This window comes from Eriocheir sinensis, chromosome 4, assembly GCF_024679095.1.
Source record: "Eriocheir sinensis breed Jianghai 21 chromosome 4, ASM2467909v1, whole genome shotgun sequence".
NCBI classification, from domain to species: domain Eukaryota; kingdom Metazoa; phylum Arthropoda; class Malacostraca; order Decapoda; family Varunidae; genus Eriocheir; species Eriocheir sinensis.
Window position 1 is genome coordinate 6,218,485 of NC_066512.1, and position 25,000 is coordinate 6,243,484.

At 46.2% G+C, this 25,000-nt stretch overlaps 1 protein-coding gene across 9 annotated transcripts in view; it reads left to right on the plus strand.

Annotated features, from left to right (window-relative positions):
- Positions 1 to 25,000, plus strand: part of LOC127008130 (cadherin-23-like) — a 303,940-nt gene that overhangs the window by 197,274 nt on the left and 81,666 nt on the right. For all 9 annotated transcript variants that reach the window (XM_050879813.1, XM_050879779.1, XM_050879789.1 and 6 more), the window contains 2 exons: positions 21,768 to 21,919; positions 23,165 to 23,380. In XM_050879813.1, the coding sequence (XP_050735770.1) occupies positions 21,768 to 21,919; positions 23,165 to 23,380 (368 nt within the window). The remainder of the gene's footprint in view (positions 1 to 21,767; positions 21,920 to 23,164; positions 23,381 to 25,000) is intronic.

Below are 25,000 nucleotides of genomic sequence, written 5' to 3' on the forward strand. Positions count from 1 at the left end.
TTGGACGCTGCAAGACACACCCTCCCTTCTAAACTCCCCTGCTCCTTAGCACTCCCCCTTCCCTTGTCACCCCTTCCCCCTCAGTACTCCCCCTTCCCTTGTCACCCCATCACCATTAGCAGTACTTCTTACCTTAATGTTCCCCCTCTTACCCCCTCAGTACCTTCTCTCCTGCCATTCCTTTCGCCCCTCCTTTGTTAGTATAGCTTTGCCCTCAAGTACTCCTCCTCTTAGCTGTCCTCTCTCCTGTGACCCGTCATCATTACTACGTCTCCCATTTGCACTCCTTCCCCTTAGCACCTCTCACCCTCAACGCTCCCCTCGGCCCTGTAACATACTCCCCCATCGTCACGTCTCCTCTCTGTACTTCCTTTTCTATTTTTTTAAGTCCCCTTCTTCCCCCACCTCCCTCACCTCTCTCTTCGTCCCCCACCCCACTTTTTACCCCTCCTGTTTGTACTCTCCCCTAAGCACTCCTCTTCTTGTTTGATCCCCTACTCATCGTGACCCCTTCCCCAATGTTACAACCTTTTCCCTTTGTATTTGTTCCCATCATATATTTTCCCTCGGTACCCTCTCCTCTCTCCTCAGCTCCTCATAGTAATCTTCGTTCGTTGTGTTTTTTTTCTCACTCTTTCCTTCTTGTTCTCCATTCTCCTCCTTACTCTCTGCCATATCTGTCTCGTCTCTATCAGCTTTCTTTCTCTATTACCACTTCTCTTATGCTTGTCACCTCTCCCTAACACCTCTCCTCTCTAAATCACCCAACCTATCACATCCTCTCACATCATCATCACATTCACTTCGTCCAGCCGTCAGTTCATCCCCGCCATCACTAAATAAGAGGAGGAGGTGGAGGAGGAGGAGGAGGAATTGGTGACCCGGAGATAAGTGTCCTGGTGCCTTGAGGCTATAGGGCATGAGGGGAGGAGGAAGAGGATGAAAAGGGGGTGGGGAAAAGAAGGGAGGAGGGAGGAAGAAGATAAAAAAAGACGAAGAGCAGGAGCGAGCAGGAGGTTCTTAAGTCGCCATTTCCTGTTTATTATCACGATGTGTTTGTGTGTGTGTGTGTGTGTGTGTGTGTGTGTGTGTGTGTGTGTGTGTGTGTGTGTGTGTGTGTGTGTGTGTGTGTGTGTGTTTGGGGGGCGTTGGTGGAAGTTTGGAGGGTTGGTAGTGGTGGAGCAGGTGGAGAGAGAGAGAGTTGTGAGAGAGGTGAGAGAGAGAGAGAGAGAGAGAGAGAGAGAGAGAGAGAGAGAGAGTGAGTTGCGTTCAAGCAATGGATGGAGTACAGAGGGATTGTGGGGGGTGTTATTAAGAAGAAAGAAAGAGTGAAAGGGAAGCGAGAAAGGGCAGAGAGGAAGGCACGGAAGAAAGAACGGAGGATAGAGGGAGGGAAGGTGACGAAAGAGGTACTAGGGAGGGTTGAGGGGGAGCACAACAAACAAGGGGTGAAAGTCAGCAATCACCCCCACGATAGGCGAGGTGACTGGAGAGGAGGAGGAGGAGGAGAAGGAGAAGGAGGGGGAGGAGGGTTGAAAGGAGTGCATGACGCTCTCATTCCCATCCCCTACGAGATGGCGTTACCTGAGGCTCATGTTTTTATATATAGATTTTAGGTTTTCTTTCTGCCGTTGTACAGTTAGAGAACGTTATGTTTATGTAACTGATGTTTTTTTTGCACACAAGTAAAGTATTGGTTTCTACTTTTTATTCACATGTTTGTAAAATAAACTGACATTTTACTTTTTCTCTCTAAGCTAAGACGAAGCTTACCTTGTCCTCCCCACCAGCTGTACCGTTTTAGTACGTTTCTACTTTTTTTCCATACCATTGAAGTTATTTGACTGCTGAAGTTTTTTTTTTTTAAGCTAAGACCATATCCTTATTCGTTCCCCTCGCCGGCCGTCGCGCTCCGGAAAGACAATAATCTGCGTGTGTTCCCAGTGATGAAGCGTCGGGCGGGAACACGCGTGGCTCAGGGCGGGTCAGGCGAGGGGGAGGAGGAGGGCTTTTCTTGGTTCCTCTTCCGTGCTGACTCCCTTAAGGTTTGCACATGACTCCGCAGGTGACGCACGCACCTTCACACACACACACACACACACACACACACACACACACACACACACACACACACACACACACACACACACAAATCACGCCTTCGTTGCGGTATTTACACATGGGCGAAGCGGGATCGACAGGCAAATGTGTATTATCTATTCACAAAACGATGATTGACGGGCACTTACATCTATTGCTCTTTTTGACAGTGTAGCAAGCAAGTGTCGCCTCAGTTTTTCTATGCTACACAAAATATTCATGTCGTCTTGCTCTGCTCTTTCTCACGTTTACGAATAGTCTTCCTTTGCGATTTTATTATTATTATTATTATTATTATTATTATTATTATTATTATTATTATTATTATTATTCAAACATACAGGCAGACAGACACAGACAGACAGATAGAGAGGCAGACAGACGGACAGACACAGACAGACATACACAGACAGACAGACAGACAGAGACCGGCAGACAGACAGAGACAGACAGACAGACAGACAGAGAGAGAGAGAGAGAGAGAGAGAGAGAGAGAGAGAGAGAGAGAGAGAGAGAGAGAGAGTTGCCCTGTCTTTGACCTTCGCCCTTACCTGTCTGAGAGTCGAGCAGAGATGAAACTCAAACACCAAGGAAAGAAGAAACAGAAGGCGAGGAGGAAGAACAAGATAAGGCAGAAACTAATGAGATAAAGAAGGGTCAGTGAACATGGAGGGGGAGGAGGAGGAGGAGGAGGTGGAGGAGGAGGAGGAGGAGGAGGAGGAGGAGGAGGAGGAGGAGGAGGAGGAGGAAAAGGAGGAGGAGGAGGAGGAGGAGGAGGAGGAGGAGGAGGAGGAGGAGGAGGAGGAGAAATAGGAGGTGGAGGTAGAGAAGGACCAGGAAGAGGAGGAAGTATATTAGTAATAGAAAAGGATTTAGTGAACGACAAAGAAAAAAAAACAAGAAGAAAGAATAAAGAAAAAAGGCGAACAAAAGAAAGAAAGAAGATGAAGGAAAAGATAATGGAAAAATAACATGGCCGAAAGAAATAATGAACTAACAGACTGAGGAAAAAAAATAGGTTCGGGAGAGGAAAAATAAAAGTTAGGAGAAGAGGGAATCTAATGGGAGGAAGGAGAAGAATAGATAGAGGGAGTAGAAGAAGAAGCTGAAGATAGGTTAATTAGCTTGTTCCCTCAACCTTTGTCTCAGCCACAGCAATCTCTCTTCCATCAGTGGCGGCGGGGCTTGTGGTAAAGGGAGAGGGAGGGAGCGAGGGAGAGGGAGGAAGGGAAGGAGCAATGGGGAGGAGGGAGAAACAAGGAGCGTGGTGAAAGGGAGAGGAATGGAGAGAGTGATAAAAAGGAAGTTGTTGATTGAATATATAAAAAAAGGAGATAAACAAAGGAAGGGAGTGGAGGATAAGGAAGGCGAAGGAGAGAAAAACAAGAAGCAGGAGCAAAGAGGAGTGAGGGGAGTGAGGTAAATAGGAGGTTGTCAAGGGAATATGTTTAAAGAAGTAAGGAAACAAAGAAATGAAGGGAGTGGAAGATGAGACAAGTGAAGGAGAGAGAAATAATACGCATGGTGAAAGAAAGAGGAATAGAAAAAGTTGAATAAAAAGGAAGCTGTCAGTGGAATTATATAGAGAAGAAAGGAGATAAAGAAGGAAAGGGAGTGGAGGATGGGGAAGGAAGGAAGAATGGAGATTGCGGGACGAAGGGGAAGAGCTGTAAAAAGAAAGTACAAAGAGAAAGGGAAGGAGGGGAGAAGTAGTGTGAAGAAAGAAGGGAGGAACAAGAAGCAGGGTGTAGGAAAGATAAATGGAGGGCGTGTTACAGAAAGGAGAGAAGATATTGAGAAAAAAATGTAGAAAGAGAGTCGAGGAAAGAAAGTAGTGAACGAAGGAAGAAAACAAGTGTTGTAAAATAGGAAGAGGCAATGAGAAGGGTGAAAGGAAATGTGAAGGGGGTGAACAGAAGAGGAGAGAATAGAGAGGAGCTGTTGAAGAAATATGTAAAGAGTGAAGGAAAATAAAGAACAGTGCAAAGAAAGACACGGTGCAAGGAGTAGGGTCAAGGAAGGTGTGAAGAGTGAAAGTCAAACGGGTAGGAGGGAAACAACATGGTAAAGGAAGATATGAAGAGGGAGGTGCAGGTAGGAGAGCCGTGGAAGGGATATGATGTAGAGAAAGAGAAGGCGTTATGTTAAAGGAGGAGAGGAGTGTGTATTATGTAGGGGGCCGAGAATGGAGGCTTTCCGTTCATCACTTCCCCCTCCTCCCTTCCCTTCTCTTCATCCTTCCCTCCATCTACCCATCCATTCCCTGTCCCCTGCCTCCCTCCCCTCTTCAGCCCATTCATCCATCCCCTTCCATCCTCGGTTCCAGGCCCCCCACTGTGACATTCCCACCTCCACCACCGCCCAGGATGGCAGAGATAGGAGTAGGAGGAGGAGGAGGAGGAGCGGGGGTAAGATGTGTGGTGTTTGGTTGTACATATATTGTCCTGCGCCCCAACCAGGTCCTACAGGAGGCTGGTGGCGATGGCTGCGGTAGGAGGGAAGGCGAAGGATATGCGGTCGGGTTCAACCTTCGCCTGCATTCCTTTTTTAATGTTTACAGTAAGGAGACGCAGCCGAAATACTGAAAAAGCACTGAAAAATATGATTAATAAACTGACTCAAGAAAAAAATGGTGAAATAAGATAAGAAAAGAGTAAGCGACCAAATAATTCAAGTCTTAGAGCTGTTTTCATTGTATGGGGTCGAGAAAGAGTTTTAAGCCACAAAGGAGTGGGGGAAAAACCGGTGCGTCGCGTCCACCGGCTCTTTATTGTGATGAATGGATGTTGTCTGTTTTTTTCGTCCATGTAATGTATGGCCATAACCCACCTGGGAAAGTTACCTGCCTATATTCAACTCGTTTTGCCTCCCCTTCATCTTGTTCCTCCCCTTCCTTCTCCTCCTCCTCCTACTCCTCCTTCTCCAACACGGTTCAGACCCCTCGACCACCAACTCCCTCTCTTCCCTCAACCCTCCTCCTTCAGCCCTAACACCGCCCCGCTGCACACCCCTTGTCCCGGCCCTCTGTTCCTCCCCATAAATCCCATTTCCATCGCGCCCATTGCCTCACTGTCCAATGGCCCTTTTCTTCATGTTCCCCGCCTCCTGTACCTGCAATCCTCTCACTTCATTTTCTCTCCCTTTCTCCGTCTCTCTTTCTCTGGTTGCCCCCTCCTTAAAACACTCCCCTACCCACACAGCACACCCACTCCCTTTCACCGCCCCATCAAACCTGCATCTCTTTCCTCCCCTGCAAATTTCCTTCATTCTCTCCCTGTTTCCCTTCTTTTCTCTATCTCATTGCTCACCCACCACCGAATCCAACACACGCCGCCTCTTTTGCCTTCCTCCTCGTTCTTTTCTTCCTTCTCTTCTGACCCTGCAACTCTCCGCCCCTCTCCTTCCCTTTCTCTAGTCGTTGTCCCTCCCACCTTCTACCCAACCACCCACATGCCCGGTCCCTTCTGCCTTCCCTTCAAACCTTCATTCCATTCGTCCTTTCCTCTCTCTCTCATCCCCCTGCGAATCTTTCTCTCCCTCTTTTATCTTTCTCTGGTCCTCTCCTTCTCTCTGTATCTTGCTCTCTCTATTCCTTCTCCAACACTGCATACCTCTTACCACCTCTTCAAACTTCATTTCCTTCCTTCCCCTCTTTATTCTTTACTTCTCTCTCTCTCTCTCTCTCTCTCTCTCTCTCTCTCTCTCTCTCTCTCTCTCTCTCTCTCTCTCTCTCTCTCTCTCTCTCTCTCTCTCTCTCTCTCTCTCTCTCTCTCTCTCTCTCTCTCTCTCTCTCTCTCTCTCTCTCTCTCTCTCTCTCTCTCTCTCTCTCTCTCTCTCTCTCTCTCTCTCTCTCTCTCTCTCTCTCTCTCTCTCTCTCTCTCTCTCTCTCTCTCTCTCTCTCTCTCTCTCTCTCTCTCTCTCTCTCTCTCTCTCTCTCTCACCTCTTTATCAATCTCAACTCCAACCTAACACACCTTTTCCTACCTCTTCAAACTTCATTCCCTTCATCATTTCCTCGTGTCCTTCCCTTGCAAATTTTTCCTTCCCTCTCTGATCTTTCGCTGGTCCTTTTTCACTCTCACTTTTTATCAATATCTGCTCCAACCCAACACGCCTTTTACCTCTTCAAACCTTCATTCCCTTCGTCCCTTCTGCCCCTCTCTCAGCCTCTTCCCAGACCTGTAGTCTTCATTACCTTCAGCTTGTGGTGGAACGGCCGTGATCAGAGCGCCCCTGCTGCATTGGACTCCCGCTGTGCACCTTCCATACACACGAGCACCTCAAGGATGCTTCTTCATATTATCTGGTGTCGGTAGGGGGAGGGTGTAGGAGATGAGGAGGCGTTAGGGTTGGGTTGGGTTTGGTCAGGTTAGATCGAGTCAGTGGGGGTGTATAGGAGACGAGGGGGCGGTCGGGAATTCGGTTTGGTTTGGTTTGATTGCGTTAGATCGAGTCGGTGTTTTTCATTTCCCTGTCATCGGTTCTTCGTGGTGGTGTTCCTCAGAGGCTGTGTTGCGTCCCTCGGTGTTTCTTTATGCAAGGCCTCTTCGTAGGGTTCCTCTCTCCTGGTGTCCTGCTGGGGGCGCGAAGGTCCATCGGTGTCTTCTCTCACTTCGTCATTTTTTTTTTTCAATTTTTTCTACATAACTTTTACGATTATTAGTATTGGCCTTCCTCCTCCTCCTTCTCCTCTTCATCTTCATTATCTCTCTCTCTCTCTCTCTCTCTCTCTCTCTCTCTCTCTCTCTCTCTCTCTCTCTATCTCTCTCTCTCTCTCTCTCTCTCTCTCTCTCTCTCTCTCTCTCTCTCTCTCTCTCTCTCTCTCTCTCTCTCTCTCTCTCTCTCTCTCTCTCTCTCTCTCTCTCTCTCTCTCTCTCTCTCTCTCTCTCTCTCTCTCTCTCTCTCTCTCTCTCTCTCTCTCTCTCTCTTTTCTTCTTCTTTTTCTTCTACTTTTTCTTCTTCTTCGTCTTCTTCCATAAAGTTAGCCCTCGGCATTCCTGGAAGAAGAGGTCCTTTGTGTCGCCCGAGGTGGAGGAGGAGGAAAAGGAAAAGAGGAGGAGGAGGAGGAGGAGGAGGAGGAGGAGGTGACGAGGCCGTGTGTGCAGCGTCACCTCTCTTGCGGGGGTTTGTTTTTTCCTTCGATCCTATTTACTCAACCATCCGCGTACACGCCTTTCTATTTTCCTTTAATTTCTTTTATATCTGACGCGACGATAGTGATCTTGGTGTCTTCGGGGTGGTCTTGGTCGTGTTGGTGGTGATTTTTTTATTTTATAGTGGTGGTGGTGATGCTGGTGATGGCTTGAGGCGAGGCGTGAGGAAGCAGGTGTGCAGGTATGGGCTCAAGGCAGATGTAAGGGCAGGTGTATGGGGCGCCCCGGATCTGGTGTCTAGGTGTAAGAGGTGTGAGGGAGCAGGTGTGCAAGTGTGGGCAAAAAGCAGGTGTGCGGCTCAGGTGTGTAGCGGCCGCCGGGCATTGTTTGGCCTCGTCCGGGCTGGCCGCTTTCTGTCTATTTGCTCAGATCTCAACGTGACGATTTGTGTGTCGCTTTTTCCTGACTGACATTCGTCCCTCCCGACCCTTTTCAGCTTTCCTTTCATCCATCCATCCCGCTTCCCTCTTTATCTCTTTTCTCCAGCCCACTCTTTTGCCTTTTGCTCATTAGCCCTCTCTCCTAACTCCTGGGTCAAATTTTCTTTCCTCCATCCATCCTTCTCTCCTTTCATCTCTTTTCCTCTGCTCAAAACGCCATCCACATCTTTAGCCCTTTCTTCCGCCCTCTAGCCCTCCCTCCAGCCTTTAACAATCCTTCCAGCCCTCTTGCCCAACCTCCAGCCCTTTAACAATCCTTCCAGCCCTCTTGCCCTACCTCCAGCCCTCCCTTCAACCCTCTAGCCCTCTCTCCAACCCTTCAGCCCTCCTTTTAGCCCTCCAGCGCTTACCTTCATATTTTTTTTCTCGAATTGTACATCACCGTTATTACAATTTCACAGATTCATTTTTTCCTCTGTCAGGCCCCCCCTCCCCCCCCCCTCTCTCTCTCTCTCTCTCTCTCTCTCTCTCTCTCTCTCTCTCTCTCTCTCTCTCTCTCTCTCTCTCTCTCTCTCTCTCTCTCTCTCTCTCTCTCTCTCTCTCTCTCTCTCTCTCTCTCTCTCTCTCTCTCTCCCCCACCGCCCTGAACGTTTACCAGTATTCTAGCTTTTCTTCGAGTCCCATAGTTTTCTCTCCTGATCATTCCGCTTCCCTTTCCTCCATCTCTCTCACCACTCCCACTCTCTCTCCCTCTTTAGCTTTCTGCCTCTCTCCCACCACCAGCCCCACCACCACCTCACTCTTGCACCAACAGATCATGACCCTCGTATTTTTTCACTCCTCGCTACAGTCCCACACTTTCCCTTCTTTCGAGAGCACACGACTCGGTGCCAATTGACCCACGTAGGCGATTACTCTCTCTCTCTCTCTGACGTGATGGTGCTGATCCTGTTGCCTCTAGGGGTGGTCTTGCTGGTGGTGGTGGTGGTGGTGGTGGGGTTAGTGGTGGTATTGCTTGCTTGCTTTCGTTCGTTCGTTAGTTCGTGTTTTCTCTCTCTCTCTCTCTCTCTCTCTCTCTCTCTCTCTCTCTCTCTCTCTCTCTCTCTCTCTCTCTCTCTCTCTCTCTCTCTCTCTCTCTCTCTCTCTCTCTCTCTCTCTCTCTCTCTCTCTCTCTCTCTCTCTCTCTCTCTCTCTCTCTCTCTCTCTCTCTCTCTCTCTCTCTCTCTCTCTCTCTCACGTAATGTTTGCAGTACCCAGCTTAATTTCCTTGGATGGCTTTTGTTCCCCACTCGAAAGGTTGGTTGAATTTCCTTCCTACAATTATTTTCTCTTTTTTTCCCTTTTCTCCCATTTCTCCTCCTACTACTACTATTCGTTCTTCTTCATTAACTTCTATTAATTTCTTCTTCATCATCATCATTTTCTTCTTCCTCCTCGTACTCCGCCTCCTCTTGAAGACAGTGAAGGCAGTGCAGTCAGTAAGTTCCCGAAATGTCAGTCATGTAATGAAGCAAGCTCAGGGATGCTCGCAGAACAGGTTGGGCGGAAATGTGGACAGGTGATCACAGGTAGTGGCTCAGGTTCCGCTCCACCTAACATTGAGGCCTGGACTACTCCTACTCCTCCTACTCCTTAACTCATTCCGCTCCCTCCTAATGTTCCTCCTGTTCCTGCTTCTCCTCCTCCTGCTTCTGCTGCTGTACCTGATGCTGTTTCCTTTTTTTTTCTGCTTCTGCTCTTGATTGCTTCACCTTCTCATTTCTGACTCGTCTTGGTTTCCTTTTTCTTTTGTTCTTTCTTTCGTTCGTTCGTTATCTCTCTCTCTCTCTCTCTCTCTCTCTCTCTCTCTCTCTCTCTCTCTCTCTCTCTCTCTCTCTCTCTCTCTCTCTCTCTCTCTCTCTCTCTCTCTCTCTCTCTCTCTCTCTCTCTCTCTCTCTCTCTCTCTCTCTCTCTCTCTCTCTCTCTCTCTCTCTCTCTCTCTCTCTCTCTCTCTCTCTCTCTCTCTCTCTCTCATCTGGTTCATCTTGCTCCTACCCGTATTATTTTTCTTCGTTCTTTTTTTCTTCTTGGTCTTGTTATTATTGTTATTATTTTTTACAATGTTTCTTCTTGCTCGATCATTGTTTTTCTTTCTTCTTCTTCTTCTTCATCGTCTTCTTCTTCTTGTCGTTCTCCTCCTCTTTCTCTTTCTCCTCCGTTTTCTCTTCTTCATCTTTTCATTTTTCTCTTCCCTCTTCTCTTTCTCCTCCTCCTCCTCTTCCTCTTCCTCCCTCTTTATCCTCCTCCTCCTCCTCCTCCTCCTCCTCCTCCTTGTCAGACCACGCTGCGGTAAGATATATGTCTCGTCTTTCAAAGAAATCTAGATGCCAATTGAGGCTTTCACGGGAATCGCCCGCACAGTCCATTGACCACATAGGCTAACGTTGCCTCCCTGCCTCTCCCTCGCCCTCACTCTTACCCTTCCCTTGCCCTCTCTCTCCTTCTCACTCTTACCCTTGCCTTGCCCTTGCCTCCCTCTCCTCTCTCCTTCTCTCTCTCTCTCTCTCTCTCTCTTCGCTATCTTTCCTTCTCTTATTTCTTGCTCCTCTGTCTGTCTCTCTCTCTCTCTCTCTCTCTCTCTCTCTCTCTCTCTCTCTCTCTCTCTCTCTCTCTCTCTCTCTCTCTCTCTCTCTCTCTCTCTCTCTCTCTCTCTCTCTCTCTCTCTCTCCCGTATATTAACATAGCAATGAGGAAGAGGGGAGGGAAGAATGGAAGAAAAGGAGTGGCAGGAAGAAGGGGAGGGTAGTGGCAGGTTCTCGTGTAACAGTTTTAAGTGATCGTGCTGTATTGTGTAAAAAAAGAGAGCTTGCATTGAGAGGGAAATAAGAATGGCCCAGTTATGTAAGCGCTGCGGGGGAACAATGCACGGCCCAAACATACCAACGGGAAGGTGTTAAAGAGACTAAGAAAAGCAGATAAAAAAAGTTTGAGGTGGGAAAGTCATTGTGATCAGAGCGAGTCATGGCGGGCGTGCTGACCAGGGAATGTGGTGAATGCTGCTGTTTGGGAAATGTAATGAAATGCCGAGTAATGATAAAGTGCAGTGAGAGTAAGGTGGGAAGATGCTGGGACTTCAAGACATAATGCTAAGGTGTTTCGCTGATATGTTGATGGTGATAGGTTGCTTCGAGTCTAAAGTGGACAATGCTAAATATGCTGAAGTGTTTGAACTATGCTGCCACACCATGTCAATATGCTGGGGACTAATGAATTGTTGAGGCGCTGAACAAGAGCAGTAAAGAACATAAATATTAAGTTGCCGAGGTGCTCAAGAAGCCATGTCAAAATTCTGAGGTGACTGGATTGCATGGGCGCGCTAAGCTGGGATGCCACGATGCTTAGGTTGACTGCAGTGCTGGAGAGCTGAACGAGATTTTTTTTTTACAGCAGAGGAAACAGTGCAAGGGGGTAAAAAAAAATAATAATGAAAAAAAAAGCCCGCTATTTACTGCTCCTAAAATACACACCACGCCCAACACTGCATGACTCTTTGATGAGCTCTGAGCGTGACTCTTTCTAAAGATATAACTCGTCCTTACCACTTTGTACTTCACTCCCTCTCAACCCCACCACAACCTCCTCCCATTCCCTTCCTCCTCTTTCTATTTTTCCCCTCATTTCCTTCCCTCTATCCCATCGTTATCATCCATCCAAAGCTCCATTATGATCCTCTCTCTCTCCCTCATCTCACTCTTTCCCTTCTTCATCTCTCCTCCGTCTCTCCCTTTTCCCTCCATTCCCTCCCTCATCGTCTACCCATCCATTACATCTTACCCACCCTCATACCGTCATTCCCTCCACCCCTAGCCTCCCTCCCTTCCATTCCCTCCCTCACCGTCCATCCAGCAAGCCAGTTAGGTTGTGAGGTGGAGAGGTAGGGAGGGTTGAATGGGAGGGGACTGTGTGGATGGTGGTGGGGATGAAGCTTGGTGGGGAAAGGGATGGAGAAGAGAGGTTAAACGGAAGAGGGATGAACCGTTATCTTAATTGTAACTGTATCTGTATGATTGTCTTCCTGCTTGCTTCTGTTTGTCTGTCTGTGTACATTTTATTATCTGTTTGTCTGTCTGTATATCTCTTACTTCGTGTTTATTGGTTTGTTTCTCTGCGTGTCTGTCTGTGGGTGTTTCTTATTGCTTGATTATATTTGCATGTGTCTGTCTATCTGTCTGTCTTTGTCTTTGTCTTTTTTTCTTCTTCTGATGCCTTTGTAGGGGCAGCATCTGTTTGGGCTTTTATTTATTCATATACTTTTTTTTCGGCCAATCAACTACCGTAAGCCACACACACATACCAATAAAGTCAAGGACAAAAGGTAAGGAGGAAATATTGTCTACATACCTGAAGAGGGCGAATGGAAAAGAGAATAAGAAGGGAAAAGGACGATGTGAAAGGAACGGAAGGGGGAGGGAAAAGATGGAGGAATGTGATGGAGAGAAATTGAAAGGGGCAAAGGGGGAAGGGAAAGGGAGGCTTTGGGAGGCATGTTAGGTAGATTTGGTTCGTTATTGTGGTATTGAAGATGAGGTGGTGGGGTTGAGGAGGAGGAGAAGGAGGAGAAGGAGGAGGAGGAGAAATGGTAGTGTAAGAAGAAGCATAAATAGATAGGAATGCAGGTAGGCAGGTAGGTTAGTTAGTAGGTATTTAAAGTACTGATGAAAAGGAGATGAACGAGGATGCAGGTATGAGAAGGAAGAAGATAAGGGAGAATGTATGTACGATGGGTGAAAACGGCAAAAGAGGACGAAGGAGTGAAGAGAAAGGAGAGGATTATGAAAGGGAGGAGAAAAATAAGGAGAGCTGTGTGATGTGAAGAAAGAGAGGAGGAGGACAACAGTAACGACGAAGAAAATAACATGAAAAGAAAGAAATAGTTTGACGCCATAGAAACTGGATATTGAGAGAGAGAGAGAGAGAGAGAGAGAGAGAGAGAGAGAGAGAGAGAGAGAGACAAATTCATATTCATTATGTAAGCAACGGTAAACACACAACTCACTCTGTTCCCACACAACCGTTGGCACCACCACCACCACTCCACCCCACCCCACCACCACCACCACCACCACCCCCACCCCCACCACCACCACCACCTCTCACTTCCCCCATCACCATCACCACCATTTCCACAACCACCACCCCTCCCCCCCATCCCCACCGCTCCACCCCCTCCTTCCACCATCACCCCTTCACCAAAACCACCACCATCACCATCACCACTACACCCTCATCACCCAACTAACACCTCCCACAACTACACCCACTTTTGGTGTGGTTAAAAGTATGTAGCTTCAACCCCCTTCTCTCTCTCCCTCCCTCCTCTCCCCGTCTTTCCTCCCGTCCTCTTCCCTCCCTTCCCATCCCTTCCTCTTCCTCACCAATCCAGCGCGATTTTTCCCGGTCCTACCTCACCCTTCTCCTCTCTCCCTCTCCTCTTCCTCCCTTCTTTTCCTTTTCCTCTTCCTCCTTCCCTTCCCTTCCCTTCCCTACCCTTCCCTTCCCTTCCCTATCCTTCCCTCCTTCTTCCCCTTCCCTTCCCTTCCCTTCCCTTCCTCTTCCCCATCCCCCATTACTTCCCTCGCGACCCTCCCCTTTCCTATCTCTCCTCCTCCCTCTTTCACCTTCTCTCTTACCATCTCCACTCAACAGTCTAACTTCTTCCCTCCCTCCACCCCCAGCTCCTCTCATCTTCCCCTGCCTCGCCCCCATCCCCACCTTCCCCACGCCTGCCATATAGGTGAACCAGAAGCGTCCCCATCACTCAGTTGGCCATTAGCGGCAAAAATATGCAGATGACACAATCCTCACAGACTCTCACGCCCTCCCCAAACCACAAACATTGGTGGATGGCCGGCCAGACGTGGGGAGAGGAGAGAAAGGGCTGGAGAGAAGCAAGGTGGAGGAAAAGAGGGCAAGGGAGTGAAAAGTGGAGGAATGGAGTAAGGAACTGGATGAGGAGACAGGGTTAGGTAGGGAAGTTAAGAGAAGGAACGGGGAAAAAGGGAGTGGAGAGGAAGAGGAATGGGGATGAATAAGGGAAAAAGGTTAATTATATGAGGAAGGGGGTGAGAATAATTAGAATGACAGGGGAGGAGAGTTGAAAAATACAGGGGAAAGGGATGAGGAAAGGAGAAATAGAGCAGGCGAAAGGGACAAGAAGGAAAAGGTTAATAAGATAGAAAGAAACGGGGGAGATAATGAAGTGGGAGAAAGGGATGAGTAGAAGACGATTAGGATTTGAGTTTAATGGGTCGGGGACGTGAGAGACCAGAAGGTAAAGTGAAAAAGGAAAATGGGAAGGGAGGATGAAGGGGAAGAGCAAGAAAGAAATGGAGTAATGAGCATAACGTTAGGAAAGAAATAGTGAAGAATATTATTTAAGGAAAGAGGAGGAGGAGAAGTTAGAAATAGGGAATGTAGAGTGGGAGGAAAATGAAAAGTAAAAGGGAAAAGAGAAGCAAAGAAGCAGGGAGTAATGAGGACAGGACAAATGAAGGGGTAGTGAAGAGTCTGTTTTTAACGATAAGAGGAGAAGAGGGAGTTAATTTGGAGATGCTGGGGGAAGGAGAGGAGGGACAGGGACGAAGGGGGAAGAGTAGGGGGGAAGGGGACCATTATTAGCATAAGCAAGTGGCTGGGCAGACGAGTTTCTTGTTAAATGGGGCGATGAGGACGTGTGTGGCGACAATGGAAGGTGTGTGTAGGTGTACCTGTGTGTGTGTATGTGTGTGTGTGTGTGTGTGTGTGTGTGTGTGTGTGTGTGTGTGTGTGTGTGTGTGTGTGCAGAATAATCAGTGCATACTCCGCTTTTTGTTCGGTTTCATGCATTTTTCAATTATCTCTCCACTTCGTAACTAATTGATTTTAACGGTAACCTTGATGGGTTAGGAAAATTGAATTCCATGCGAGTGTCTCCGGGGAGATTCATTGGTATAATATTTTCCTTTGTCTCGTGCCAGATGAACAGTTACGAGTCGCTTGTTGCTCTCCTTGGCTTTGGTTAGTACTGAAGCGTGTATGTGTGTGTGTGTGTGTGTGTGTGTGTGTGTGTGTGTGTGTGTGTGTGCGCGTGCAGAGAGAGAGAGAGAGAGAGAGAGAGAGAGAGAGAGAGAGAGAGAGAGAGAGAGAGAGAGAGAGAGAGAGAGAGAGAGAGAGGTTCCAAACATGAATTATTATGCTGTCCACAGAACTGGTTAAATTTATGCACAAGAAATAAGTTCTGCCAAGCTTCTCCTACGTGCAGAAATAAACCACCTTTACGTTTAGGTGTTCTCACCTGTGTAGGCAATTTTAGCGCGTTTTTTACCTGGGAAAAAACTATATAGGTAAAGTAGTAGTAGTAGTAGTAGAAGTATTATTATTATTATTATTAGTAGTAGTAGGTATAGTAGTAGGTGGAGGTATCTTTTATGTAGTATTAAAAAAAGAGTACTAGCAGTAGTAGTAGTAGTAATAGTTGTAGTAGTAGTAGTAGTAGTAGTAGTAGTAGTAGTAGCAGCTGTAGTAGTAATAGTAGCAGTAATGTAGCAGAAATAGGAGGTAGAAGCAGCAATTCAGTTGCGTAAGAAGCCAACGAACGCGAAAATACAGCTAACGTTTTCCTCACTGAATGCGTGTTGAATAAAAAATATTGCTATCATTACTATTATATATATATGTTTTAAACTGTAGTAGTCGTAGTTAGCTTGTAGGTAGTGGCAGTAGTAGTAGTAATAGCAGCAGCAGCAGCAACACTCCATGACTATAACTTCGCTATTTTTGCCGCTCTGCCATGGACGTGATGCGAGTCATACTTTGCTCTTCCTCCTCCTTAATCTCTGTCCCCCACCTCAGCATCATCCCTCTTCCGTTCTCCCCATTCCTTCTTTCCCTACCTCCCCCCTCCTTCTCTTCCTCCTCCTTCCTTCCCTACTTGCCTCCCTTTCCCTCTTTTCCTATCCTCACTCGCAGTACTCTTTCCATCTCCTTCCTCAACTCTCCTCCCCCTTCATCCTCCCTTTCTCACCCCTTCCGTCCCTCCCACTCCTCTTTGCCTCTCGGGGTGTCGGGCCTTATCGGGTGGGCTCCTGCCACGCTCGGGCTTCTAAACATTGCTATCTTGACACTGAAATTAAGGCCACAAAAAGCCGAGAGAAAAATAGAACACTTTATTGAATCCTGAGGAGAATCGTAAAGAAGACGGGGCCGCGCGACGGACAGACAGACTGTGGTGAGGAGGGTCTTGCTGTGTTGCTGTGAGAGAGAGAGAGAGAGAGAGAGAGAGAGAGAGAGAGAGAGAGAGAGAGAGAGAGAGAGAGAGAGAGAGAGAGAGAGAGAGAGAGTTATTTATGTTTTTAATGCTTTTTGTAATCATTTTTTCCTTATGCTGTGTCCCGTAAGCATATGTAGTATTTTTTTTGGCATACGCTACCATTATACTTTTCACACTCACACACACACACACACAGACACACATAGACACACACACACACACACACACACACACACACACACACACAGACACATACATATACACACACACACACACACACACACACACACACACACACACACACACACACACATAGAATCTAGAGTCCGGGTTGATAGGGGGTCTTCTTGATAGCATGTGGCTAAATGTGTGTAATTCACCTTATTCAAATAAGGTGAATTACACACACTTAGCCATATGCTATCAAGAAGACCACCTATCAACCCGGACTCTAGATTCTGTCTCTAAAGAGAGGGTCAATGATGAGCTCCGAGGGGCAGTATGAGCTGAAAAAGATGGCGCCACTATAAACACTTACCTGCTCCATAACGGACTGGGGCCGACCATCAGGCCCCACCAAGAAAGCCTACCGGCGCCATAGGCAGAAACGTAAAAAATAAATAAATAAATACATCAATAAATAAAATAGAAAAATTACCATATTATTCACTCTTTCCCGTTTTCTCTATTCTTAGAGAGGTACAATTGAGAAAATTGAGTCGGCGTCTTTAAAATGAAAATGCGAAAGTAGCCACACCGTTGGTAGAGAGGGGAAAGGAGGGGAAGTAAGGAAAGGAATGAAGCAGATGTATAAGGAAAGTAAGGTAAAGATCGGACGAAGGGTCGGTGAGGGGAGGAAAGGGACGTAGTGTGTGGGGAGTGGAGGGGACGAGTGAAGAATGGGAAGAACGGGTAGGAAGGTGAGAAAAAGAGGGGGAGAGCAGCCTTACAGGTTACTAGAGCTCATTACTGTTTTAGCACCTGAGTAAGAGGAGGAGGAAGGGGAGGAGGAGGAGGATTAAGAGTTAGTAATTGCAATGGTGGTGGTGGTAGTAGTGCCCATGGTCGTAGGCTTTTATGGTGGTGTAGTGATGGTGGTACTGGTGGGAAATGAAAGCGTAAAGGGTAACAGTTATGGTGGCGATGATGGCGGGGAAAGTGTTGGTGATGGTAATGGTGTTGGTGGGACTAAGTGCTCAGGTAATGGTTAGTGTGTGTGTGTGGGGGGGGGGGGGGGTTGTAGTAGTAGTAGTAGTAGTGGTGGCGGTGGTGGTAGTAGTAGCAGTGATGAATTCGTGATAGGAGAGGCAAGAGGTGAATCGATGTAGTGTTGAGACTGTTGGCGGTGTTGTTGTTGTTGGTGGTGGTGGTGGAAGTGGATGAGAGTGGATAAGAAGACGTAATGAGGCGGAACGCAGCAGTAGAAGCGTTGATGTGGCTGGTAATGGAGTAAATGTTAATGATGCTGGTGGTGGTGGTGGTGAGGTGACAGCAGTGGAGAAGGTTTGCCGTGTTGATATTGGTGATAAGGAAGGAAGAAGTGATGGTGGATAAGAAGACGGAATAAAGTAGGACTTGATAAAAACATGGGAGTAGTTTGTGGTTCTAGTAGGGGAGTAAGTGATTGTGGTGATTGTGGTATTGGTGGTGGAGGAGGTGGTTGATGTGACTAGAAAAACATTTACAAAGTTGAACGTAGGTAGTGGAGTAGGAGTACGTGGATAAAAGACTGCAAATGGCATAGTGGTGCTGAAAAAAGATGTGGAATGATTACAGTCAATAAGTGGAGTTATTATTATTGGTGGTGGTGGTGATGGGGTATGAGTAACCATAACAACAAAGTGAAACGTAGTAGTGGAAAACATGGTGGTGGTGGTGGAGGAGGAGGCGCATGGAGGTCGTGTTGGTGAAGGAGTAATTAGAGCAAATCAAGATAACACGCTAGCCGGCCAAGTCTTTGTTCCTGTGCCCCGCAAGACTCCGGCTGACACGGAACTGGGGCATGACATAACTACGAGAGGGGGAGCTTATATAAAGAAAGGAAGATGGAGGAGCACAAGGAGGAGGGGGAGGAGGAGCTTTTAGGATGAAAGGAAGATAAAGGAGGCGGAGGAGGAGGAGGAAGAAGAAGAAGAAGAGGGGGAGCTCATACTAAGAAAGATAAAGGAGGATGGGGAGAAAGACGGGGAATTTGTAGGAAGGAAAAGAGGAGGGTGAAGAGGAGGAGGAGGAGAAGGAGGAAGAGGAAGAGGAGTAGTAATACGTATAAAATCTGGCATGTAAGAAGAAAAAAGAAATAAAGTTTTAAGACGAACAACAAAAACAGAGATGGCAAGACCATAAAAATAAGTCAGATGATCTAAAACGGAACAAGGAAAAGATAGATAAAACTCATACAAACACAAATACTATAAAAGATGAGCCTTATGAGGTGGCAGATAAAGAATAACAAGAACAATAGAACAAGAACCAGAAGAAACAGGAAAGAGAGGATGGGACGTTAAAATTACATGCACAGTGGGAGAGGAAGGAGGGAAGAAAAAGAAGGAAGAAAGGAAGGAAGGAGGATGGGAAAAGAAAAGCAGGGAAGGAAACGAGTCATCCAGTCAGCCGGGCATAACAACAGCCATAATAAAGGTTCGTGAACACCTAGGTGCGAGGGATCAACTTTCACCTCAGCGCCGATGCAGCAGCTCCCCGCCCCCTCATCTTCGACGGGGGAGGCGAGATGGATGCTGTAATTACGAGATACAAGTGTTTCCCCCCGGCGCTGATTGGCAGGTGGGAGGGGGAGAGGGAAGGAGGGGTGGATGAATAGAGAATGGGAGGGAAGGAGGAAAGGAGAGACGAAGCTAATGGCGGTATAGGTGGAAAGGGCAAAGGAAGATGGAGAGAGTCTGGGAATGGGAAAAGAGAGAGAGAGAGAGAGAGAGAGAGATTTACATAGATTTACATAGAAAATCAGACCACACAGACCCCATGGTCCAGACTTGGTGGTCTGTCCTTAAACCTAAGTGATTTTACATTAATCAGAAGACTCCAAAACGTTGCATTTCTACTCTAGTTGATATTAAGTTGAAGGAAGTGACGGTCGAGCTTATTTTTGAAGGAGTCAATCGTGTTACACTGGACCACTGATGATGGGAGCTTATTCCATTCTCGCACTACAACGTTGGTGAAGAAAAATTTGGTGCAGTCTGAATTTACTTGTCTACATCTGAGTTTTACGCCATTGTTCCTCGTGCGCAAAGTGTCATCGATCATAAACAATGTTGATCTGTCTACATTCGTGAAACCATTAAGTATTTTAAAACATTCGATCAGTTTTCCTCGGAGGCGACGTTTCTCAAGAGAGAACATGTTAAGGGTAGAAAGCCTTTCTTCGTAGGATTTGTTGCGCAAGGAAGGGATAATTTTCGTTGCCCGACGCTGAACACCTTCTAATTTAGCAATATCCTTTGCATGGTGAGGAGACCAAAACTGTACCGCATATTCCAAGTGGGGTCTGACTAAACTGTTGTAGAGCGGAGTATTACATCTTTATTCTTAAATAAAAGTTTCTTTTAATGAAGCCCAACATTCTGTTCGCTTTATTTGCTGCATCGATGCATTGCTGTGAGAATTTGAGGTTTGACGCGATTTTGACCCCCAAGTCCTTGACGCATTGAACGCTTTTGAGTTTAACGCCGCGCATTTCGTAATCAAACTTTTATTCCTCGTTCCAACTTGAAGGACCTGGCACTTGTCTACGTTAAAGGGCATCTCCCATCTATCCGACCAAGCTGAAATTTTGTGCAAATCCTCTTGGAGGCTTTGCCTGTCTTCGTCAGTGAGAACCGAGTTACCAATCTTTGTGTCGTCTGCAAATTTACTAATGCGGTTATTGAGTCCAACATCCACGTCGTTGATGTAAATAATGAAGAGCACTGGGCAAGAACCGAGCCCTGAGGGACGCCACTAGTGACAGGCGCCCACTCTGAGTTAAATCCGTCAATCACTACTCTTTGTTGTCTGTTGCTCAACCAATTCGCGATCCATTGGTTTACCTGACCGTCAATACCTATTTGTTTTAATTTGTAAAGTAATTTATGATGCGGGACTTTATCAAACGCTTTCTGGAAATCAAGATAGACTACGTCCAGTGATTTGGTTACGTCATAAACAGTGAAGAGGTCGTTATAAAAGGTTAATAGATTTGATAGGCAGGATCTTTTGTTTCGGAAGCCATGTTGTGAGTCCCCAATTAATGAGTGGCTTTCAAGGTAACTCACAATTTTGTCTCTAATTATGCCCTCAAGTAGCTTACCTACAACCGAAGTTAGACTAATGGGCCTGTAATTACCTGGTACTTTTTTGTCTCCTTTCTTAAAAATCGGTGTCACGTTAGCCTTTTTCCAATCTGAAGGGACAATGCCTTGTCGCAAGGACATATTGAATACGGTTGTGAGGGAGGAGAGTATTTCGCTCTTTGTTTCTTTCAGCAGAGTTGGATATACTTTATCAGGTCCAGGACTTTTATTTGTTTTAAGTGATTTGAGGGCTTTAAGGACTTCATCGGGTTTTATTTAGAGAGAGAGAGAGAGAGAGAGAGAGAGAGAGAGAGAGAGAGAGAGAGAGAGAGAGAGAGAGAGAGAGAGAGAGAGAGAGAGAGAGAGAGACCTTTCCATCACATAGCTAAATTTATGACGGCGTAATGCTAGGTTTCTTTAATTAAAGGTAAAGCGACTGAACAGAAATGAGGTTGTTTGAAGGTAAAATGTAAATGACGTGAAAGGGGAAGCATTGAAGCCAAACAAGTTGGTTAAATAAATCAAAATCCACTCTCAAGTCTTAACTGGTGTGTGTGTGTGTGTGTGTGTGTGTGTGTGTGTGTGTGTGTGTGTGTGTGTGTGTGTATGTATGTGAAAATAAAGTATCCAGAAAGTGCCCCAAATATCAAACAAGTGAAGAGGAAGCTGAAGAATGTATTAATAATTCTGCAATTGTCTCCTCCTCTTCCTCCTCCTCCTCCTCCTCTTTCTGCTCCTCCTCCTCCTCCTCCTCCTCCCCATTCCCCTCCACTTCCTCCTCCTCCTCCTCCTACGACTACTACTACTGCACACACACACACACACACACACACACACACACACATTCCTTGGAAAGAAAAGCCCGTCAGACGTGTCCTGATATTTTGTTCCGTTATTTTGTCTTGATGAAGCAAAATGACCTCCTGCTGGCTGCCACTAGTGCTGCGTCTGCACCTGCTGCTAATTCTGCCACAAATTCACCTTCCCTTTCAACCAGCTTCTTAAATTAACCGGAATAATCTACTTGAAATCACGTTTCCGAGGTTTTTGCTCTCTCAAGCGATTGCAAAATAATAATAGGCGGCTCTGAAGACCTACATTGCGTGTGAATCGTCGTCATCAATGAGAACGAGTGTGTTTAAGGGTTCTTCGTTATAGTGTACCCTGCAATTTGGTCGTTCTCTAAGGCTATAACGCGGAGAGAATAGAGGGCTTTGAAGGGCCAACAGCAGTAATTATTCAAGAGCAGCTTCGTTACACTCTTATTCCCTCTTGTAGCTTTGTAGTTCGATAACAGGCCTACAAAGAGAGTGAGTGTGGTTATGGCTTGGTATAGACTCATTTTCTTTGTTTGTAAATTTCTTTTCAAATATAGCTTTGTTCGTAACTTTATTATTATTTCGTTCTTAACTCCTGAAGTAAATCCCTTGGCCTACTTCTTTTGCATCTCTCTCTCTCTCATCATTTTCTAGTCCTCCCCTGACACTCCTTACTTCCTCGACATCCTCCTCCTCCTCCTCTTCACCGCCCCTAACACCGTTTTTCTCTTCTCCCACAGGCACAAAAATCTACACTCTGAAGGGCTACGACCCTGACGGCGACGCCCTGACCTTCGGGGTGCGGGGGGCGGAGGGACGCGACCTGCTGAGGATCGAACAGAACGGCTCCACGGAGGCCAACGTGTACCTGAGGAAAGCCCTGGACCGCGAGGTAAGGCAGAGAAGAAGGGAGGGTGAAAGAAGATAAGTAGGAAGGAAGAAAGAAAATAAAGTGAAAGAATAGGGGGAACGAGACAGGGAGGGAAGTGATAGTATGGAGGTGGAGGGATAGAATGAGGGTAATATGGAATGTGGGAAGAGAATAATGATGTGAAATGTGGAAAAGGAATGGGAAACATATAAATGACAGCTTACATGGAAAGCGAGGGACTGACCTGATGCAGGGACGAACAGGCTTTTCCAATGGAAGGAGGCTGTTGTTGAGGATGAATTAGGTATAGAACCTATGACCATCTAAAAATGGATGCTAGATGCCACTAGGATAGGATTAGATATAACAAGTAAATGCTTGAGCATGCATGTAAACTGAATACTTGAATGAGCAAAGGTAGAGTTGGAGTAATTTTTGTAGGAAATCAGTACAGTCATTTTAAGGCAAGTAAGGGGCAGGTGTGGGATTTGATATGGAAGCTCTCTGACTATCGATATTTAGACATACATGGAGATGTGTAAATATATATGCATGGCAGGAACGCACCGTTAATGTCTTACGACAGGTATGTACATACATGTTCAAATGGATGTGCAAGTATGCATACATGTGTAAATAAGCATGAAGTGTGTGCAGAGTGGACACACTTAAACCAGAAATGTCAAGTGTGTTAGGAGACAGGCAGACATGTGTCACACACGTAAGGACTGATAGCTATGAAAAGACATGACAGGTGTGTAAAACGACATGAAAGCAAACATCACAGGTGTAAAAATAGACAGGTGTGAAATCAAACAGGTAAGCAGACATGACAGGTGTGTAGTGCCAGATAAACAGGCATGACATGTATTATCAAATAGATACGCCAACAGACATGCATGTTTGGTATTTGTACATTAAGTACGAGTATTAAAAAGCGACAGGTAATAACTGATAAAGCTACATGACAGTTGTGTATACAGGCAGACATAATTGACAAGTGTGTAAAGGACAGGTAAATAAATTAGACATGACAGGTCTGTTCAGACAGATATAAAATAGGTGTGTCAAATATGCACGTAAACAAATATGTTAAGGAAGGTGAACAGATATGTAGAGAATTGTGTATATAAAACAAGGCATGCCAGGTGTGCAGACAGGTAAACAGGCATGCCAGGTGTGCAGAGACAGATACACAAACATGCCAGGTGTGTGACGAGACAGGTGAACAAACAGACCCATTTGTACGATGTGCGTGACGTGCAGATCAAGGACGAGTACACGGTGGTGCTGACCTTGACGGACCACAAGCTGGGGGACGGCCAGTTCATCACCCAGTCCATGTTGCTGCTGGTGGAGGACATCAACGATAACGAGCCTATCTTCCGACCCTACGAGTCCTCGCTGCTGGTGGACGAGAATGCGCCGCAGGTGCTGACCAAGCTGCTCGCCACCGACCAGGACGAGGGGCCCTTCGGACAGGTGAGGGTGCGGGTAGTGGCGGTGGCGGTGGTTGCTCGCTATTATTACTTTGGTTTCCTTATATCACTTCTGTGACTGCTACTTATACTACTACTACTACTACTACTACTACTACTACTACTACTATAACTGATGCTGTTACTGCTACTACTGCTACCATTGCTGCTTCTACTACGACTAGTACTTCTAATTCTAATAATACTGCCATTTCGGCCACCACCACCGCTACATCACGGAAATATCACACTCATCATCCAGTGCTTCTGTAGTAAAGAGGAAGCTTATTGTGCGTAAATAGATAGTAACATATATTTGATAGAGGTAGAGAGAAAGAAAAATCTTTATGTAGTACTTAGCCTTGACTCACCACTTTTTCCCTTGATATTTGAACCTTTGGCTGACAATTTTTTTTTCTTAAGGTCTTTTACCTTCCTTATTCTCCCCACGGCTCAGGTGTCGACACGTTAACGAGGAAAACTCAAGACTTTCTCACCTTTTGTAATTCCCAATCCATAAAACAGTGCCAAAATAAATTGTATCCTAGCACTCGGAATTTAGTAACTAACTTGCTCTCAAGGTTTGCAAGCACGCCTGGAGCAAGTCTTCTCTGTGTCGGTGGTGGCGAGATCACACGCCAACCAACTATACAAATTGATTTTGCGGGCGCTCACAAGCCTAGGAAGAGCTTGGGTTTAGATATTTTTTTTGCGAATCCACTGAAATGCCAGGCAGTCGCTTCAATCCGCAAGGAAGAAAAAAACGGATGGAAGGATGGACGATTTGTGATTCTGCCCCGACGTGGATTCGAATTGGGGCTTATAGATTAATGTTCGTTTTGTCGCCATTTGATATACAAAACATCCACAAAATCAATCCACAAAAAATGGCACAAGTGGCTGAATGGTTAGATAAGATAGATAAGCTTACGTAAGTTGAGTTTATCTGCTTCCGACCTGGATTCGAACTGGGGAAGTGGGTTTTGCAATTAATTATTGCCACTTAGTTCTATCGCCATATGGTAATGGCTGCTCAAGGCACTGCAGTGTTATTATTATAATCGAGGTCATTTCATATTGGGCTCCGTAAATGCTGCTGCGTCACACAAGATGAAGACGTTGTAGGCGCATAATCATAATACAAACAGGCAATTGAATGTAATGAAGCAAGGCACCAACCACGCAATTATTGACTTAAAATATTGGCTGATGATGCTTTTGGAATCACTTTTTAATTTGTGTGGGCGTGGGTGTGGGTCGACCCCAGTCACAGGCACCAATCAGTTTCTTGTAAGCTCCCGCCATCACTTTCCTTCCTCCCCTTAAAGGAAAGTGTGTCACCCTTCCCGTTATTGATAACCTGAACCCGCTGTGTCGTATCCGCCAGTTAAAATAATTTCGACTGATTGAACCGCTGGAAACTATGAGAGGCTTTGCAGTTAAAGTATTATTATTCTCTTAAATAGTTAAACGATAACGTGAACTGATAATGTGTGTCATATTCGCCACTTAGATTAATTTTGTTTGATCGGAAAAGGAAAGCTAAGAAAACTTTTTAAATACTTTGTTGTTTTCACTTCTTGTCGGTTTTAGGAGACAGACAAAGCCCCGCAACTTGCTGCTC